The sequence below is a fragment of the Antechinus flavipes genome, chromosome 3 (genome assembly GCF_016432865.1).
Source record: "Antechinus flavipes isolate AdamAnt ecotype Samford, QLD, Australia chromosome 3, AdamAnt_v2, whole genome shotgun sequence".
Lineage (NCBI taxonomy): Eukaryota > Metazoa > Chordata > Mammalia > Dasyuromorphia > Dasyuridae > Antechinus > Antechinus flavipes.
The window spans coordinates 421062276-421084272 of record NC_067400.1 but is presented as its reverse complement, the minus strand read 5'-3'; the positions used below and the strand labels follow the sequence as shown (position 1 = coordinate 421084272).

At 34.5% G+C, this 21997-nt stretch overlaps 1 protein-coding gene across 1 annotated transcript in view; it reads left to right on the top strand.

Moving 5' to 3' along the window:
- Positions 1 to 21997, top strand: part of MYO3B (myosin IIIB) — a 601952-nt gene that overhangs the window by 428988 nt on the left and 150967 nt on the right. Inside the window, exons 29-30 of the mRNA XM_051990668.1 lie at positions 1150 to 1210; positions 2983 to 3082. Of these exons, the coding sequence (XP_051846628.1) occupies positions 1150 to 1210; positions 2983 to 3082 (161 nt within the window). The remainder of the gene's footprint in view (positions 1 to 1149; positions 1211 to 2982; positions 3083 to 21997) is intronic.

The following is a 21997-nucleotide window of genomic DNA, read 5'->3' as shown; positions in this document are numbered from 1 at the left end:
TAGCACTTTGAGATTTGTAAATGAGGCAGCTAGGTGGCACAGAGCTAAAATGTAGGATTGAGAATCAGGATAATCTGAGCTCAAATCTAGCCTCAGGCATTTATTGGCAAGTCACTTGACCACTGCCTGTCTCAGTTTCCTCATGTATAAAATATATGGTATACCTCCTAAGTTTATTATGAAGATCAAATAAGATAACATTTGTAAAGTACTTTGCAAATTTCAGATGGCTCTAGAGCTCCTAGGTAGTATTATATAAATTGGCTTTTAGACCTCTAATTTGATCCTCACTATGATCCTGTGAAATATGTGCTACTTATTTTGTTGTACTCATCTTAAAGCTCTGGAAACTAAAGTGGATAGATGCTGAAACTCCTTCATGAATTCATCCAACAAGTTCTGAGGATAAGAAGAGAAAAATGAAAATGTCTCTACCCTCAAATTCCAACTAAGCTACATAGGTGTGGGGTAAAAAATGGGTCCTTTCACCTCTGGACCTCAGTTTTTTCATTCACAAAATTATATGGTTAGATTAAAAGCAATTAAGCAGTATAATGGACAGAGTGCCAAGCCTAGAGTGAGGAAGAAATGTGTTCAAATTTGTATTTACATACTTAGAATCTGGACAAGTCACTTAACCTTATTTGCCTCAGTTTTCTCATCTGTAAAATGAGCTGGATAAGGATATAGCTAACCAGTCCAGTTTCTTTACTAAGAAAACCTCAAATGGAATCACAAAGAATCAAATGTGAATTAAATGACTGGACAACAACTACAACAAAATAGACTAACTAAACTTTAAAGTTGCTTCTAGCTCTCTGAGTTCTGTGTTGGATGATCTCATCAGCAGACGTGCTCACTGGACTTGTTCTCATCTCATGATTGTAAACACTGAAGACGGTTTTTTCTGTTGTTGGAATCCCAGATCTGACTGTTGCTATATTGTAATATTTAAAAACCGTTATTTGGATATGCTTAATTGAAGCTGATCATATCCTTTTGATCAGGATGGAGGGAAAGGGGAAAGGACAAAGCAACATGTGAACTTAATAAAACTCTGCTCTCTGATGAATTTTTGGTGAGGGAGGGAAAACAATCAATTTGAAGCTTCTTTCATTAAAAGAAAAAAATTTTAACGGTTATTTTTAGGCGACAGCTTGCCCAGAGTTCTCCCAAGGAGTGTGATGTTCTCCACCAGCAAATAAACAAGGTAACTGAAAGTTTGGATTCTCCCACTCAGGAAAGTCTCATTTCAGAAACTGGTCTGAAAAATTCCTGGATCTAAATATCTGTTCAGTCCAGCCATCCCTACATGAAACTGTTGGTAAGGTTTTGAAGTCTTTGAGACAAAAACCCCAGCTTGCTAAAGAACTTTAGTTCAGTAGAAAGACAGGGAGGTACAGTGAACACAAGAATCAAAAGGCTGGAAATTTGCTGCTGAGAATAAATGTGAGCTGCTCCCCGAGGTGATTTGTCTGCGCACTTCACTTTCTACAGATGTTAGAGCCTCTTTCTGAGTGAGGACCCGAGGTTCTCTGGTAGCACTTTGATATCCTGCTCGAATTCAATATGTGAAATGGGGGAGTCGCTCTGTGACTTGGAGCACAGAGCCAGCTTTGAAGTCTGATCCAATTTTGGCTGCTCAGTATTTGATGTTGAAAGGATGAAATGAAGAAAATGTACAGTTTTTGCCAGTAACTCTGCTGAGCATATGTAAGATTAAAAAAACAAAATCCTTTGGATGATGTACTTAGAAATGTTAAGTAGATTAATACCTTCCTATAGGTCAGTGGGGCTCCCCCCCCTTTCCTTGCTTATAGATACAAATGGAGTGGAAGAGAAAATAAGCATATAGCTGTTTTTTAAAGATCCATGGTCTAGAATGAACTCGGGCAAATATGAGGATCTACAAGTTCAGAGGATGAGGAAGGGAAGGAAGGAGGGAAGGAAAGGAAAGGAAGGAGGGAAGGAAAGGAAAGGAAAGAGGAAAGGAAAGGAAAAGAAAGAGGAAAGGAAAGGAAAGAGGAAAGGAAAGGAAAGGAAAGGAAAGGAAAGGAAAGGAAAGGAAAGGAAAGGAAAGGAAAGGAAAGGAAAGGAAAGGAAAGGAAAGGAAAGGAAAGGAAAGGAAAGGAAAGGAAAGGAAAGGAAAGGAAAGGAAAGGAAAGGAAAGGAAAGGAAAGGAAAGGAAAGGAAAGGAAAGGAAAGGAAAGGAAAGGAAAGGAAAGGAAAGGAAAGGAAAGGAAAGGAAAGGAAAGGAAAGGAAAGGAAAGGAAAGGAAAGGAAAAGGGAAAGGAAAGGAAAGGAAAAAGGGAAAGGAAAGGGAAAAGGGAAAGGAAAAGGAAAAGGAAAGGAAAGGAAAGGGAAAAGAAAGGAAAGGGAAAAGGAAAGGGGAAAGGAAAGGAAAGGGAAAAGGAAAGGAAAGGGGAAAGGAAAGGGAAAAGGAAAGGAAAGGGAAAAGGAAAGGAAAGGGAAAAGGAAAGGAAAGGGAAAAGGAAAGGAAAGGCAAAAGGAAAGGAAAGGCAAAAGGAAAGGAAAGGAAAGGGAAAGGAGGGGAAAGGGAAAAGGAGAAGGGAGGGAGAGAGGAAAGGAAGGAAGAAAAGGAAAGAGCAAGAAGGAAAGAGGAAAGAAGGGAGGAAGGAAAAAAGGAAGTAAGCAGAGAGAGGAAAGGAGGAAAGATGAGAAGGAGGGGAAGAGGAAGAAAAGAAGAGGAAGGCAAGAAAGAAGGGACAGAGGGAGGGAGGGAGAAAGAAAAAGAAGTTAGTAAGACGCAGGTGACTGATTTCAGTCATCAATAGCTCCAAGTATGATCCCACTTTGTTCCATTACAAGATTAAAACATTTAACAAAGCCAATCACATTGGTTTTGCTTCTTCCTTTATAAGCAAAGTTAAGGACTATCTTAGTTCAATGGGAATAGCATTCTCAAGGATCCTTATTTACAGTGTACAAATGGTTTCTTTCCCTAAATGGTTCCTTCTGAAGCATGCAGTCTTAAGAGATGATTTACTACAGTCTACTTGGATGTCTGCTGCTTCTCCAGATCTTCAATTCTCATGTCCTAAGGAAGTCTCACAAAAACCAGGTAAGAAGTGTCCTGAAAAATAAGGGTACTGCTCTCAGTATTAATAAGCTATATGTTGCCTGTGCTATTTGTATGTTTGTTTATTTATTAATGACTTGTTTCCAGCAGTCCTCTCCAGAAGATAAGAAACAATAGGTGAGGAAAGGAACTGATTGTAGACTCCTGTTTACAAACATGAAAGTCAACCTGAAATAGGAGCACAGGGTTTTCAGGTGTCAAAATAAGAACAGTAGAAAAGAAAACCTGAATCAAGGAATACAATAAATTCTCTACATCGCATAAAAGGGAATTTTCCTTCTAAGGAAAGAATATGTCTATCAGAAACCCTATTTCCCCTATAATTACATGCCCTCTGGACAAGAGAACAGCTTTAAAACTTGTTCCATCTTATAAAAGGAAAGACAGATAGAGAGATGACTGGCTTGCATCATAGCAAATTTATTCTGCCAAAAAGAAAATCTGGAATCTGGGGATTGATGTAATGCAGCTCCTCAAGGGCAGAGACTATTTTTTTTAAAATTTCTTTGTATTCCTAGTGCTTAGTTGGCACATAGTAGATGCTTGATAAAGGGTTATTGACTGACAAATTGCATCTGTATAGCGAGTGATTCTATCCTTTCCTAATATTGTCATTTTTTTTCCTTCATTAGGATTAGTTTAGCTTTTTAGCCTTCTATAAAGTTGTCACTCCTAGCACTTTTTTCTCCCTAAATTCCATTCTAAAGTGTGATTAAAAAGTTAATTTCCATGCTTGTATATAACTATGATTTACAATTACATAAAGGCCCAAATTGATTATGAGAAATATTCATAAGTCAAAAGAAAATGCAAAATAGAACGCATGCATTTTTAGGTTACTTCAAGGGAAGAAACCTTTTCAACTTGAAAGCTTTGGGGGTAACATCTGATGTGTGATCCCTTTCTCTGACATGGGCACATGGTTCTCAGCCCATACCTGACTTCTTGTCATTCTCGTGTTCTGCAGCCTATTTTTCAGTGACTAGAGAGAATCTTTGTAGAAACATTGTACAGAATGGGAAATTCATTATAAATTTAATATGACCTTCAGTCCATATGGAGCTTGAATTCTTGGAGAGAGACCAGAGAGAGGGTGCCCATCAAAGCAGAACTCTTTTAAATAGATATATGTTAAACAGTAAACCTGTCAAGGAGAAATATTTTCCATGCCCCAAGCCAGTGTTCAGGGATGAGGCAAGGAGATACTGTGGAGAAGGAGGGCACAAAAGGAGGGAGCAATGTAGTGATTTTAATTCCCAGAATGATTAAGTAAAATTCTACATTAAAGTATTGACAATTGTTATTGTTAGTAAGTTCAATTTTTTGTCACTCTGTTTGGAGTTTTCTTGGCAAAGATACTAGAGTGACTTGCCATTTTCTTCTCCAATTTATTTTACAGATGAGGAAACTGAGGCAAACAGGGTTAAGTGACTTGCTCAGGGTCATCCAGCTAGTAAGTGTCTAAGACCCAGATTTGAACTCAGGGGAAGATGAGCCTTCTGAACTCCAAGCCCAATGTTCTATATACTGCTCAATCTTCCTGCTTCTAAACAGCAAATGAGAGCTTTGATGGAGGAGGGGGAAAAAAACAGAAAGAAAAAGGGGAAAAAATAAGAAATAAAATAATTCTTGCTTGTCAATATTTGTAAATGCAATATCTGTTTGCTCAACAGAAGAACTTAAAAGATAAACTAACAGAGAAGGAAACCCAAAACAAAACAAAAAGGAAAACAAAAATCTCAGCATAAGCCATAGTTTACAGAAGAAAAAATAAAATATATAATACTTTAAATGAATAACCACAAAAAGAAACCATTCCATTTATAAAAGGAAATCAAAATGTCTGAACATTTCAACTTCTTCATATGCTTGATTGCTATGAGTTTTAAATATGTATTTTTGAATTCTCAATGCCATAGAAATTATAATAGAAGCAAGAATGTAATAACTTCTAAGATACTTTCTAGGTCTAAACCTGTGATCCTATAATCATAATAATCTTTAAAGACATTTAATTCTTGCTGACCATGCAGCACAAACGACAATAGCAAGAGCTATTTGAGATGGTGATTAATTACAGTCTATATCATACCTTCTTACAGTGTTCCGATTTTAGTATATTATTTTCTTATATAAGTTAGGTCTTCTCAACAAATAACTCGGAGTTCATAACTGTTTTTAATGTACACATTGTATTATCCTTCGGAGTCTTTCATACATTACTGGTTCCCCTTATCTTGGCTGAAATTCAACAACCAGAAAGAAAACACCAGTGTGGATTTTTCTCCTTGGCCCTTTTAATACTAGAACTTGAGCTCAATCTGGACAAGAACTATTACAAAAATAGAATGCTACAACAGGCAAAACAAGCCATTAGGTCAATGCAACAGAGCCACCCAAAGCTGGCAAAGGCCACTTGAAAAGGATTGAAGCATTTTGCCAAACTTCAACCACCCTTATCATAACGAGCTCAGATGTCATCCATTTGGAGATAAATGTTTACACAATGGAGTCTCAAGTAAAGTCCAAATAATCTCTCTGGGAATCACATGGAAACCAGACTGCACTCTTGAAGGCTTGGCTACTGCTCCTTTGAGGTCCCTCCCAAATTTCATTACCAAATGTCACATACAATACTGTGTAGCCACTCAGTCTTAATTTCAGGGCTGTCTTTGGAATTCTGAATTCTTACTGTTTTTAGCTCCCAGGTTGTTGATGTCCAAACCTCCTCTACATTTTGTCCTCTCCTATCAAATTTGCCAAAAACATATAAGCTTCATTTATTCATTATAATCACAAATGACACGTTAAAGAAAACACCAGGCAATATACTACATCATCAGTATATAATTAAAAGGACACAAACACCAATATCTTTCACTTAAACTTTTTAGATAGGAAGACATTTTTCCATTAGCAGAGGAACAGTTACTTTGAAGCAGTGTGAATAGATCAATTATGTATATATGTACATAGGTGTGCACATGTTCACTAAAGGGGGAAAGAGTGATAACTTTTTGTATACATGGCTTTTTGATAATAACTTTTTTCTTTTCTTTTTAAAAAGCTTCTTATTTTCAAAACATATGCATGGATAATTTTTCAACATTGACTCTTGCATAGCCTTGTGTTTCAGATTTTTCCCCTTCTTTCCCCCACCCCCTCCCCAGATGGCAAGTAATCCAATATATATTATATATGTTATAAAATATGTTAAGTCCAATATATGTAAACATATTTATACAATTCTCTTGCTGCACAAGAAAAAAAGGAAAGAAAATGAGTAAGAAAATCAAATGCAAGTGAACAACAAAAAAAGAGTGAGAATGTTATGTTGAGATCTACACTCAGTTCCCACAGTCCTCTCTCTGGGTTTGGATGGCTCTCTTTGTCACAAAATCACTGGAACTGGCATCATCCATCTCATTCTTGGAAAGAGTTACATTCATCAGAATTGATCATCTTATAATATGGATGTTGCCATGTAAAATGATCTCCTGGTTCTGATCATTTCACTTAGCATCAATTCATAAAAGTCTCTCCAGGCCTCTCTAAAAGTCATTCTCCTGATCATTTCTTATAGAACAATAATTTTCCATAACATTCACGTACCATAACTTATTCAGCCATTCCCCAACTTATGGGAAACCACTTAGTTTCCAGTTTTTGCCATGTAGTGGCAAAGGGCTACCACAAACATTTTTGTATCTGTGGGTCCCTTTCCTTCCTTTAAAATATCTTTGGGATATAGGCCCAATAGAAACACTGCTGGATCAAAGGGCATGCTCAGTTTGATAACTTTTTGAATAGCTTTTTATTTTCAAAATATGTACAAAGATAGTTTTCAATTTTCACCTGTGCAAAACCTTGTGTTCCAAATTTTTCTCCCTTCCTTCCTCCTACCCCTTTCCCCTAGACAGCAAGTAATCCAATATAGGTTAAATGTGTGCACTTCTTCTAAACATATTTCCACAATCATCATGCTGCACAAGAAAAATTATATCAAAAAGGGGAAAAAATTATAAAGGAAAAAAGTAAGCAAACAATAGCGAAAGGAAGGAAGGAAGGAAGGAAGGAAGAAAGGAAGGAAGGAAGGAAGGAAGGAAGGAAGGAAGGAAGGAAGGAAGGAAGGAAGGAAGGAAGGAAGGAAGGAAGGAAGGAAGGAAGAAAATACTCTGTTGTGATTCACATTCAACCCACCATATTCCTCTTTACTGGATGCAGATGGCACTCTCCATTACAAGTCTACTGGAATTAGCCTGAATCACCTCACTGTTGAAAAGAGCAAGTCCATTAAAGTTGATCACTACAAAAATCTTGTTGCTGTGTACAATGTTCTCTTGATTCTACCCACTTCACTTAGCATCAGTTTATATAAGTCTCTCCAGGCTTTTCTGAAATTATCCTGTTGATCATTTCTTATAGAACAATAATATTCCATTGCTGTCATATACTGTAACTTATTTAGCCATTCCCCAATTAATGGGCATCTATTCAGTTTCCAATATACATGACTTCTAAGAGACTGACAAACCTATTGCCTCAGTGTGTCTAACAGTGATTTCCAGTGCTGGCTTTATGATTATTACATTGTAATCAACTGTCTTAGATATTGTTATGAATTTGTACCAAGCATCTTAAGATGAAAACACATTTTAATTCCCTTAACTAAAAAAAAAAATGATATTTGCCACAAAGTAAAGTAGAGGATATTTGAACTGCTGCATGTTTGGGAATTACTGCTTTAGGAGAATGTTACTCTCATCTTCTTTCAATCAGTAAATATTGTTATCCTAAACTAATTTAGCTTAGGGAAGTATAGCATAGATCAAGAGCTGGATTCATAGTCAGGAAAAGCTCCATTCTAATCCTGCCTCTAATATATGCTAAATAATCTCCAGGTAGTCTCTGGATTCATAAACTACAAAGCAGGAGCTCTAGATGTTCTAAATGTTCCTCCCACAGTTGAAAACATAGGGGAGTGCCTCTTTCCTCCTTCCTCCAAGTCAATGGAACCCCTAAAAATATATCTATATGAGCCAGGGATCTTAGGGCAGGAAAATGGTATTATTGCCTTGTCGGTTTGAAGAGTAGGATTTTATTTCAGTGAGCTTAATTAAGTGTCTACTATATACAAAGTACTGTGCCAGGTACACAGACAAAAATGAAACAGTCCCCATCCTCAAAGAGTTTACATTCTACTTGGGATATGCATACATACAAAAAAAAATTAATGCTAGATAATTTGAAGAGGAAGAGTGAATAGTCAGTCCTGGGGGAGAAATCTACTATTTTCTTCTTTTTTTTCCCTTCTATGCTGACACACTCAGGATAAGACAGAGACTTTTGGTGAGCCAAGTTAAGGCAGGAGCACTGAAACTAGATAGTATAGTTTAGAAAATTTTAGTACTTCACAATCAAAGATAAATTAATTTTGTTTTTATTTTTAATTACCTTACCTGAATTTATATGTTCTTACTTCCTCATTAAATAAATCTTAGAAAATGCACTTATGTGCAAAGGTATGTATATCTAATGTATTCCTTCTATAAAACTTGTTCCTTGAGAACAGAAGCTATTTTCATTTATTTTGGAAATGGGGAAATGTCTTCCTATCTAAAAATATTCTCTAAATAGAAATTAATTGTCTATGTCTGTTTTCCTAATTGTATAGTGTTATATTGAAACCCATGTCTTCCACATGTACAAAAATGTAGCAACTCTTTTTGTAGTGGCGTGAAACTGGAAATTACAGAGATGCCCATCACTGGAGGAATGGCTAAATAATTATATTTTATGAGAAATGATGAACAAACTGATTTCAGAAAAGCCTGGAACGTTTGATGTGAACTGATGCTAAGTGAAGTAAGCAGAACTAGGAAAACATTGTACATGGTAACAGCAAGATTTTATGATGACCAACTCTGATGGACTTGACTCTTTTCAATAATTTGGTGAGTCAAGGTAATTCCAATAGATTTGGGATGGAAAATGCAATTCACATACTGAGAGAAAAGTATGGAGATTAAATATGAATCTAAGCATAGTATTTAACCTTTTTGTTTAGTTGGTTTTTTCTTTTTCATGTTTTCCCCCCCTTTTGGCCTTATTTTTCTTTCACAGAATGGCAAATATGGAAATGTGTTTAAAAGGATTGCAAATATTTAACTTATATCAGTTTGCTTGCTATCTTGGAGAAGGGGAAGATGAAGGAGGAAGGGAGAAAAAAAGTCTTACAAAAATGAATGTTGAAATTATCTTTACATGTATTTGGAAAAATGAAATACTATTTAAAAAAGAAAAACAACAACAACAAAAAAGAAACCCATGTCTGATAGCCTCAATACCTTGCACATATACACATATATCTAGACCTGATATATAGAACTCCCATTGAGGAGAATCCCTCTCCCAATACAGATCAATCCCTGTTCTGCAATTTACAATATTAGAGAACTTGCTGGGGCTACTGAAAGGTTAAGTGACTTAAAGTCACACAATTGATATGGATCAGAGGCAAGATTTGAATACTCTTCACTTCACTTCCATGCCAACTTTGTATCTACTAAGTTACACTGCCTTGCACATAATAAATGTTAGTTGGATTTAAATGTAGCAATAGAGTTTAGTGAAAAGAACACTGGATTTGGGATCTTGGGTTCAAATCATATAGAATCCTGCAACTAGTTAGCTCAATAATGTGTTTAGCTTTTTGGGATTTCAGTTTTCTTAGCTATAATATGAGGAGATGAGAGAACTAAAGTAGAGGATCTCCAAGCACTGAGTATACAACATTATGGTACTTGGAAGTAAATAGAAATAAGGTATCAAATGTTGGTAGCAGAGGCAGAAGATGGAGGTGATAATCAGGGAACAAAAAGGATAAGTAGCTAAACCGAGGGGGCCAAGTTGGCCATGTAACTTGGTACTTTGAGTTGGGGATTCAATGATTAATAAAGATAGCCATAAGTAGAAATAGAAGCCTGGGAGAGGGAGGGGGTGTCAAAGGCAAAGAATTTTTCTGAAAAAGAACTAGAATTCTTAGTTACTCAAGTCTCAGTGGAGCTCTGTGTTAAAGTCTTTTTTTTTTTTTTTTTGCTAAACCAGAATTCTCTTTTTAAATTTTATACTTGTTTACTCTTTGTGACACCTCTCTCATACCTATTGGCACTTCTAGAACATTTGTCTTCTAGTTTGACTTGAAGAACTTTTTAAAAATTAAATATTTTCCTTTCTTTTGTTAACTTAATAGTATTTTTTTCCAATTACATGTAAAGATAGTTTTGAACACTCATTTTTATAAGCTTTTGACCTCTAATTGTTTTTTATTTCCCCCTCCTTATTCTGTCCCTTCCCCAAGATGGCAAGCAATCTGATCCAAATTATATGTGTACAATCATATTAAACATATTCCACATTAGTCATATTATAAAAGAATATTATTTTATTTTTGAACAAAGACACACTTTCAGTCCTCCCTTTCCCACTTTACCCATATTGGGATAGCAAGAAAAACAAAACACATGTTATAAAGATGTTTAACCAAGCAAAACAAATTCCTGCATTAGCCATATCTAATATGTCTCATTCTGCATACTGAGACCACCATCTCTCCAACTAGAGATAGGGAACATATTTCATCATGAGTCCTCTGGAATTATGATCAGAATTCCTAAGTCTTTCAGAGGTACTTGTCTTTACTATGTTGTTGTCAACATACAAATTGTTCTCCTGGTTCTGCTTACTTTACTTTGTATCAGTTCATAAAAGTCTTCCCATATTTCTCTAAAGTTGTTCCTTGAAGGACTTTTCTTAAAGCAGATGAGATCCACTACACATTCCAGATTACCCCTACCCTAAAAACAGATTAAAAAAATAAAACATTATAACAAATATTTTTAAAATGTAATGGTACACCACAACTTAGACCAATATTTAAAATTATATGTTTCAAAAACTCATATCTGTCCTCACATTTTCATTTTCATACACAACAACCTAATTCAGGCCTTCATCATGTGGGGGTTGTACTAGATGCCTCCTGAGATGCCTTCATGCTCTAATATTTTAAGATTCTTGCCAAAACAACTGCAAAAGGTTTTTTTTTTTTTTTTTAACTGCTTGTTTCTCTTCCAGTCTCTCTTTACTGCAGTTTATTTTACAAATGACTTCCAGATTACTCTTCAGTTCTGAAAAATCTGAAAATGTATTTCTCATAGTTGTTCAGTTGGTTCAGTCACATCCAACTCCCTGTTACTCCATTCGGGCTTTTCTTGGCAAAGATACTGTAGAGATTTGCCATTTTCTTCTACAACTAATTTTACAGATAGGGAAATTGAGGCAAACAGAGTTAAGTAACTTGTTGGACATCACACAGCTGGTTTCTGAGGCCATATTTAAACCCAGGAAAATGAGTCCTGACTCCAGGCCCTCTATCCACTGTGCCCCAATGACCTAGTTTCAAATCCCATGTCAGTGGCTACATGTGTGATCTTGGACAAATCACTTCTGGGTTAATTTTCTGATCTGTTAAATAAGAGGGCTGTACTGAAGAAATTCCCCAGGATCTTTTAGCATTAAATCTTCAGATTCCCCTAGTGTTGAGAGGTGGGTGTAGCAGGCATGTGACAAGCCACAATGGCTAAGACCATAATCCTTCTGGAACTGAATTAAGGGGATGGAATTTTTGTGGACCATTATCTTGCATGCAAATTATCTAAATTCATTTGATCCCTTTGCAAACTTGATTAGTTTTTTCTAAATCATTTTTAGACAGATTGTTATTCTAAACATTTTTTTTTTTGTGGAGGGGGGGGAGGAGAGAGGGGGAGGAGCCCCACTAAATCTTTATTTTGCTTTCCTAAATGCTATTAGTTCAAAATGCAGTTTTGTGTATGCCAAGCTCCAATTTGGCAGGCTCCCAGGACATCAGGACATCAGGAATACAGCTGTCAAACAAAGAAGGAGGGTCAATTTTTGAATAAGAATTTCAAAGTTTGACTTATGGAATTTGATATTCATGGCATAAATATTAGTTGTACTTAGAGAAATTTTATTTACTAACTTAGGATAATTTGCTTTCTTAGTTATGTCCCACATTATTCAGACAAGTAGTTCTGTTTAACAATAACTTTCCAGGTCTTGTGTTTGACTTAAAGAACTTGACTGATTTTTCAGTAGATGTGATTTTCTCCTTTCTACTCCTTTTCTTCTGCTTTGACTAGAACTACATCAAAAAAAAAAAAGAGAGACTAGTTAGGTGATCACTTTCTCAACCCAAAATCTAATATTATGTGTTACAGAAAGACTGGTTTATATAACTTGTTATTTGCATAATATTTTTATATGTCTCTCAAGAGGGAAATTTTTTCTTTGAACTTCAGTTTTTATTATTTTTCTTCCTCTATTTACGTTCCCATTCATTGTCCTTAAGCATTCTTTCTTTTTTGAAAAAAACTATAGAATAGGTACTTAATAAATGCTTGTTGAATTATATGTGCAGATTTTGGTAAGTGCTTTTCATCTCTCATTTTGACCCACTTTGTGGGTTCAGATCCCCAAGTAAGTATTCTTAATGCCAGCAATGTGGGAAGAGGGCAGGAGAGTATCCACCAGACCTTCTTTAAGACTCAGCTCTAATAGCAATTAAGAAAAATAAAAAGGTTGGAAAGAATTTTTTAAAAAATGGAAAAGAAAAACCTTGTTCATACTTGCCCTTTGGAAGAAAAGCATTTATTTATATAATATCTGTGCAAAGTACTAAATTGAGCCTCACAGCAGTCTTGGGAGGTAGGTACTTTCAGCTGAGAAACTAAGGCAAAGATGAAGTGATTTGTTTAAGGTAACAGCTAGAAAATGTGAAGCTGAATTTAAACTCACATAATCCTGCACCATCATCCTTCTCTATGGTATCTCTCTAACCTTAATCAGCTAGGTCATGTCTCTTCAAGCAGAGCTTTTTATTTGTTAGTCTAACACTTTCCAAGCTTAGAAGAGGCAACAGTAACACCTCCAGTAGCAAACTTTCCCTACCTGCCTCCCCCTACCATCTCTGCTTCTAGTTCCTGCATTGTTAATAAAACACAGAGAGGGTAGGGAGGGTAGACACTGACACTTTGTATATTATAAAGTCCTTTCCTCTCAGTAATCCCCAAAACCAGGTCCTTGCCTCTCTATATCTAATAATTAACAAAAGATGTAGTATCTCTTAAGATTTTTACTTGCAGTCAAGCATATGCTGTGGCTAACTCATAATGACTCTACTGGTTTTTAATTTTCACTGTGAGCATTTACGCCACTGAAATAGAAAAACTACAGAGAAGGGCTTTATTTATTGTTTTGTTAATTTCTTAATTTAAGAGAATGAGGAAGAAAATATACATAATGCAGATTACTTAAAATTTTGTTGTGCTTTTAGAAAGCTTGTTGTTAAATGGGCTCTTGTCCTTATTTTACAGATAAGGAAACTAAAGCAGACAGAAATAAAGTGACATACCCAGAATCACACACAATTAGTTTAGTATCTAAGGCTAAATTTGAACTCAGTTCTTCCTGATTTCAGGCCCACTGTTCTAGATACTACACTACCTTAACCGGAAATGTCAATTGTGTGCTACACACCAGGTTGCCTATCATTAGTGCATTTTACATTATCATTATACTACCTCATTGTGGCACAGAGAATCTAGATCCGAGGAGGGAGATTCTCACTGTTTCTGCAAGAGCTCTCTTGAAAGCAAAATATATTATGTTTGATAATGATTTTATTTTATTAATATTTTCCCTCTGCATTATACAAAGACAAAGAAAAAAAAAGAAGCCTTGATTTATTGAGCAATTAGCTTGATGTTAGCCTTGAGCTATAGTTTCTCTTATTTTATGCTTTACTTATTATTTATGATTTAGAGGGAGTTAACCTGATTGGACTTAAAAGTGAGAAGTTAAAAAAAAAAGAGACTCTGAAGCATGTACCCATCCCTGACATTCCCCTTTATCAGTATTGGCTCAGACAGTTTCATGGAGAGAGTTTTCCTGTCTGGTATTGCTGGTGAATCTGAGTCAAAATAAGTTGAGATAAAATTTAACAAATATATTTCTGATTGACTTGGATGGAGAGGGGAGGGGAAGTGCAGAAAGAAAGTTAAGGAATTAAATTCGAAGGATTGGCTTCTTTTTTTCTCTTGATAGAAAACAAAGCATAGTAGGTGTTAATGGTTGCTTATTGAAATGAACTGAATAAGTATAAGGTTCCTAATGATTTTTCATAACACTGGAGTATCTATTTGTGTTATTTGGTCAGTGAAATTTTCCTCCACAATAAGAACTCATTAACATGTTTCTCATATGAGGAACAACATTGTCAAATACTGCAATTTCCATGTTTTCTCCTGTTATTTTATTCTTTTAAAAAAAATTTCCTGCCATTAATTGTTAATGCATTATAGATTTGTCTAGGAATTTGGATAATTTCCCTTTGTTCTGGGTACTGTACACAGTGAAAGGACTTCCTGCTCAAAAAAAAGTTTATCATCTTGTACTATAACCATTATGTTAGATGAGAATGTGACCTATTTGTTGATATATCCTATGTTCAGCAATTTACATAATGGAAGCTAGTTATGTTTCATTGATTCTCCTAAATGAGATCATTTAATATTTAGAGTTCTTGTTTTCTTACACTCGAATTTCCTTTTCTATCCTCAACCAAAAGTGCATTCAGTAGTTGCTTGATAATGAACTGTTAGAAAAATCACTCTGTACTAGTAGTGGGATAGTTTAGTCTCACCATAGATGTGAAAAAACAAAGTTTTGCCAAAGAGATTCTCTGTTTAAAAAAATCAATTTCATTATAAGCTTAATAACCACAAATATTAAAATATACAAATTAAATACAATTATATATAAATTGTTTAACTCCAAAGTACACCATTTTAAATGAAAGATAATATGTGTAAACTTTAATGCAATGTAGCAATAGCATTAAAAGCAGAAATTAATAATATCCCTTTTTTCATTAAAATTCTGCCAAGTATTTTCATTAAAGAGACTATTTGAAAGAACAAATTTAAATAAGCTATACAACAAATACACAAAATGTACAATATATTCAAAAAATATGTTTTTATACTATTCTAATTTCAAAGGCAGTTTTTATTCAGAGAAGTACTAAATATGTTTAAAGCTTGCCTACTGATATATCTACTGACTGATCCTAAACATCAGAATATGCTTTCTCACTTCCAGTCAGTCAGTCAGGAATCTCACCATCTGCCTCATTGTGCTGAACTTTTCCTCTCACTTTGATTAATACTCTTCACAATGGAGACCTAAGACTTCGAACTTCACTACCCAAGGGTGGTAATGTTCTATCTCCTGGGGAAGTTAATTTACTCATTTTTGGAGATCCTTTTTCAAAAACTAGCCCAGACTTATACTAAAGTCACAACCCACCATATTTATTCATTAGCCTTGCACTTTTAATCAATTCAAACATTCAGTCAACTATCCAAGTGATCTCATCATCTGCTTGAATATGTACTTCCCTCTCTGCCCCTTCTTCCACCTTCCCAAAGCAAAATTTCCTTCCCTGGTCATCTCTGTCCTGTACATACTATCTTTCTCCATCAGAATGTAGGATCTTTGAGGCCAGAAATGTCTCTATGTTAATCTTTAGCATAGTTCTTGACATATAATAAGGGCTTAATAAATACTTTTTTCAATTATTTCTTTATTCCCAAAATAGGCATACTGACTAATTTAAATATTAAACTCTAGATTTGTGCATAAATCAGATAAGTATAGCTGGCTCTTGGATTTATCTAAGCTATTGCTGATTTGTCCTCATAAAAAGGAGATATTTTATGCTAACTCACTACTTTGGGTTTGAATACTTTGCTCCTCTTCCTTTACTTTTCAGGGCACTAGTATACATCTATTAGAGAAAAAGCAAGACTGAGTTTCTCATAATGTTGTGATCCAAAGACACAGAGAAGAATGCATGGATCCTGGACACTGGAGAACAGTGGACAATACTGAGAATTAGAAAGCAACATGTTTGCCCAGCAAAGAAAAAAGCAGTGGCATAGTGGAAGCTCTGGATGTTGGGCAAATATTGGAGGTTTTCAAAATGGAGACAGAATTTACAACAACCTTGCTGTATATATAAGGTCAATAGATATAGATTGGATATGAGGAAAAGGAGCAAGAAAAGCAAGGCTCCAAGTGTGAGCCAGAGGCAAGTGAGGATTAGGGCCAAGAAAGAATGAGTCATCCCTAAAGAAACTTCAACTCTATCCACATTGCAGGGACTTCTCAATTGAAGTTGTGAATTTTTCCCTTGCTTTTAGCCTTAGACTAGATATGCTCCTGCCACTACAGGCTGCAAGGTAGATATTACAGGGGCTGTAGGCTATTCAAATGATTTTTTTTTTCATTTAACAGTATTTTTTTCCAATTACTTGTAAAGATAGTTTTCACATTCATTTCTATAAGATTTGGAGTTCCAGTTTTTTTTCTCCCTGCCCCCTCTCCAATAAAGCAGAAATCTGATATAGGTTATACATGTACAATCACATTAGTCATGCTTTGAAAGAAAAATCAGAATGAAAGGGAGAAACCATGAGAAAGGAAGGAAAAGTGAAAATAGTGTGCTTCTCTCTGCCTTCAGACTCCATAATTATTTGCCTGAATATGAATAACATTTTCTAAAATGAGTCTTTTGGAATTGTCTTGATCACTGTATTGCTATGAGATAAGTCTATCATAGTTGATCATCCCATAATGTTATTGTTACTATGTACAATGTTTAACTGGTTCTGCTGCCTTCACCCAAAATCAGTTCATTTAAGTCTTTCTGGGTTGTTTATTTATTTATTTATTTTTTGAAATCCATTTGCTCAGCATTTCATATAGCACAATAGTATTCCATTACATTCATATACCACAAATTGTTCAATCATTCCCCAAATGATAGGTATTCCCTTAATTTCCAATTCTTTGCTACCATAAAAAAGAACTGCTGTAAACATTTTTATACATGTGGGTCCTTTTCCCTTTTTCCCTTTTAGTATCTCTTTAGGATACAGAACTAGTATTAGTATGGCTAAATCAACAGGCATAGTTTCAAATTGCTCTCCAATGATTGGATCAATTCACAATTACAACATTCACCAGCATCAAAAGACAGAAAGAGTAATTCCATTTAAAAATAACAGTAAGGCAACATAAAGTACTTAAAAGCTACTTGCCAAGACAAATCCAGGAACTATATGAACACAATGTGCTTATTTTTCCAAATACTTTACATAGTATAGCAATTAATTGCTCCTTAAAAGTTTGGTAGGATTCACTTGTAAATTCATCTGGCCCTGGAGATTTTCTCTTAGGGAGTTCATTGATGATTTGTTCAATTTCTTTTTTTAAAATGAGGATAAGTATTTTATTTCCTCTTTTGTTAATCTGGGCAATTTATATTTTTATATACATTCATCTATTTCAGTTAGATTTTTGAGATTTATTGATATACAGTTGGGCAAAAAAAATTCCTAATCATTGTTTTTATTTCCTCTTCATTAGTGATGAATTTATCCTTTTAATTTTTGATAATGGTTATTTGCTTTTCCCTTTTATTTGAGAAATTTTTTTCATAAAACCAGCTCTTAGTTTTATTTTAGTTCACTAATTTTCCTACTTCCAATTTTATTAATCTCTTCTTTGATTTTCAGAATTTCTAATTTGGTATTTAATTGAGGATTTTAAATATGTTCTTTTTCAAGCTTTTTTAGTTGCATGTCAAATTCATCAATCTCTTTCTCTATTTTATTCATATAATCATTTACAGAAAGTAAATTTCCCCTTAGTACTACTTTGGCTGCATACCATAAATATTGTCTCATTATTATTGTTCTCTTTGATGAAATTATTAATTGCTTTTCTGATTTGTTGTTTGAATTAATTGCTTCTCTGATTTGTTGTTTGATGTACTCATTCTTTAGGATGAGATTATTTAGTTTCCAATTAATTTCTAGTTTATATCTTTCCATAATCTTTATTACACATTACTTTTATTGCATCACGACCTGAAAAGTATGTATTTGATATTTCTGTAGTTTTTCTGTGTTTGATTGATTGACCTAATACATGGTCAATTTTTGTGTAGATCCCATGTATCACTGAGAAAAAGTGTCTTCCTTTCTATCTATCAAGAGGGCCATCATATCTATTTTTTGTAAAAATTCTACTTAACCTCTTAGTTCTTTCTTGTTTATTTTATGTTTAGATTTTTCTAGTTCTGAGAGGGTGAGGTTGAGGATTTCCACTAGTATAATCTTGCTGTTTATTTCTTCCTGTGACTCAATTAACTTCTCCTCTACGAATTTGTATACTTATTAATATAAGTTGCATATATGTTTAGTATTGATATTACTTCATTGTCCATGGTACTTTTAGGAAGATGTAGTTTCCTCTCATTTAATTAAGTTAATTTTTGCTTTTGCTTTGTCTGAAATCAAGATTGCTATCCTTTTTTTATTTCAGTTGAAGCATAATATATTCAGTCTTTGTATATCTTTCTGCTTCAAATGTGTTTCTTGCAAAAACAACAAAACGAAACAAAACAAACAAAAAACCACTGTATTGTAGGATTCAGATTTTTAATCTACTCTGCTAACTACTTCTGTTTTATGAAAGTTCATCCATTTACATTCATAGTTATAATTACTAATTGTATTTTCCTCCATGCTATTTCCCATTTATCTCCTTTCACCCTACCTTGTATCTTCCTTATCAGTGTTTTGTTTCTACCTAACACCTCCCTCAATCTTCCTTCCCTTCTATCAGCCCCATCCCATTTTTTTCCATTTCTCCTCCTGCTTCTGTCTTCTCTTCTATCCACTCTTCTTCCCTTTACTTTCACTTTTCTCTTCCTACCAGAGTGTAATTTTAAAAATTTCTATACTCAACTGAATCTGTGCATTACTACCTTTTTGAACCAAGTTTGATAAGAGTACGATTCAAACAATGCTCACACTTCTCCCATCCTTTCCCTCTACTGTCTTTTACATCTTCTCATGTAATATGATTTACTCTATTCTGCCTCCCCCTTTCCACTTCTTCTAGTACAATGTTTTTCTTTTTATCACCACCTAGTTTATTTTATATCATCATATTCAACTTACACCTACACCTTCTGACTGTGTATACCCCTTCTAATTTCTCTAATAAAGATACAGATGTCAAGTTATAAGTATCATCTTCCCATGTAAGGATATAAATTGTTTAAACTAATTGAATAACATGGTTTTCTTTCTTTCCTGTTTTTTATGCTTCTCTTGAGTCCTGTATTTGAAGTTCTCTCTCTCTCTTTCTCTCTCTGTCTTTGTCTCTCCTCTCTGTCTCTCTCTGTCTCTCTGTCTCTCTTTCTCTCTCTCTCTCTCTCTCTCTCTCTCTCTCTCACACACACACACACACACACACACACACACACACACACACATACCCTCTCTCTTGTAATCAATAAACATAATCAAGCAAAACAAATCCATATATTTGGAGGCAGCTAAATTGCACAATGCTTAAAGTAATGAACAACTTTAGAAACAAGAAGACAAGGTCTGCAAGGTCCTTCAGACACAGGATATGTGACTTTGCATGCTTCCATTTCCTCATCTGTAAAACTGATATACTAATGGCACCTGCCATCCAAGATTATGATGATAAGATAAGATTTGTAAATTTCTTTGCAAGCCTTAAGGCATTACATAAATGCTACCTATTGTTATGATAATTGTTATGTATTCAGTATGTCTGAAAAAGTATGTGTCGCATAAAAGGTGACAGTATAATTAAATTAGAAGAGCCTACTGTCTCTGTCTACTGTCAGATCTATGTAGAAGAGAAGAATTCATGACCAAACAAGAGACAGAGATAGATAATTTTGAATATATTAATTTAAAAATCTTTTGTACAAACAAAACAAATGCAACCAATATTAGAAGGAAAGCAGAAAGTTGGGAAACACTTTCTATAGCAAGTATCTTTGTTAAAAGTTTCATTTCTCAAATATATAGAGAATTGAATTAAATTTATAAGAACACAAGCTATTTATAATTTGTCAAAGGATATGAACAAGCAGTTTTCAGATGAAGAAATCAAAGCTATCTATAGACCTATGAAGAAGTGCTCAAAATCATTTTTGATTAGAGAAATGCAGATTAAAACAACTCTGAGATACCACCTCTCACCTATTAGGCTAAATTGACCAAAAAAGGAAAGTGATAAATATTGGAGAGGATGTGGGTAATTTGGGACACTAATACATTGTTGGAGTTGTGAAGTAATCCAACTATTCTGGAAAGCAATTTGGATTGGGCAACCAAGCTGTGCATATCCTTTTATCTAACAATGACACTACTAGTCTATACCTCAAAGAAATCATAAAAAGAGGGAAAGGACCTATGTGTGTAAAAATACTTAAAATAGCCCTTTTCATGGTGGCAAAATATTGGAAATTGGGAGGATGACAATTAACTGAAGAATGACTGAACAAGTGATGGTATATGAATGTAATGGAATACAATTATGCAATAAAAAATAATGAACAGGCAGATTTCAGAAAAATCTGGAAAGATTTGTATGAATTGCTGCAGAGTGAAAAAAGCAGAACCAGGAAAATGTACACAATATCAGCAACATTGTGTGATGGTCAGTTATGAATGACTCAGTTCTTTTCAGCAACACAATGATCCATGAATAGTACAAAAGACTCACAAAGGAAAATGCTGTGCTATCCAGATAAAGAACTGATGGACTCTGAATACAGATGATAGCATAGTTTTTTCACTTACTTTATTCTTTCTTGTGGGTTTTTTCCCTTCGTCTATTTCTTCTTTCACAACTGTGACTAATATGAAATATGTTTTATGTAAAAGCACATGTGTAAACTATATCTAATCATGTACCATCTTTGGAAGAGGGGGGGAAAGGAAGGGAAAGAGAAAAATTTGGTACTGAAAATCTTGTAAAAATGAATGCTAAAAATTTTCTTGCCATATAATTGGGGGGAAATAAAATAGTATTTTTTAAAAGTATATGACCTAAAAAAGTATATGCCATTCTGTACCTCTAATCTCTAACCTCTCTTTCAAGAGATAGAATGTTTCATCATCATTTTAAATGTCAGCCATTACATTAGTCAATGTTCTTGTGTCTTTCAAAGTTATTTTTCCTTGAAATATTATAGTCACTGTACAAATTGTTTTCTTAATTCTACTCATTTCACTCTGAATCAGCTCATACATGTACTGCCAGGTTTCTCTGAATCTTTTCCTTTCATCATTTCTCACAATAAATCTTATTAGTATACTATAATTTATTCAGCTCTTCTCTAATTGATAAACATCGCCTAAGTTTCTTGTTCTTTGCTCCAACAAAAAGAGTTGCTATAATATTTTTGTACTTATAAGTCTATTTTCTCTTTCTTTGATCTTCTTGAGGCATAAGTCTTCAGGGGTCAGTATCACTACATCAGAGGGTACACATAGTTTAGCAACTTTGGGGACATGGTTACAAAGAGTTTTCCAGAATTACTGACACCATTGATAATTCATTAATGGGTTTATTATCCAACATTCTTTCCACAATTTTCATTTTCCTTGTTTTCTATCTTTGTCAGTCTGATGTAAGATAGTTATTATTTTATTATGATTTGTATCTATTTTATTACTGACTGATATTTTTTCATATAATTGATGACAGCTTCATTGTTTTTGTGTGTTTGTGTGTGAACTGTCTTTGGGAGTAAGCCATGAGGCAAAGCGCATGAGAAGCTCCTTCAAGGAGCTTGAACCCTGCCTCTGCAAAAGACCTATCCCAATGAAACAAGATAAAGTGGTTTCATTC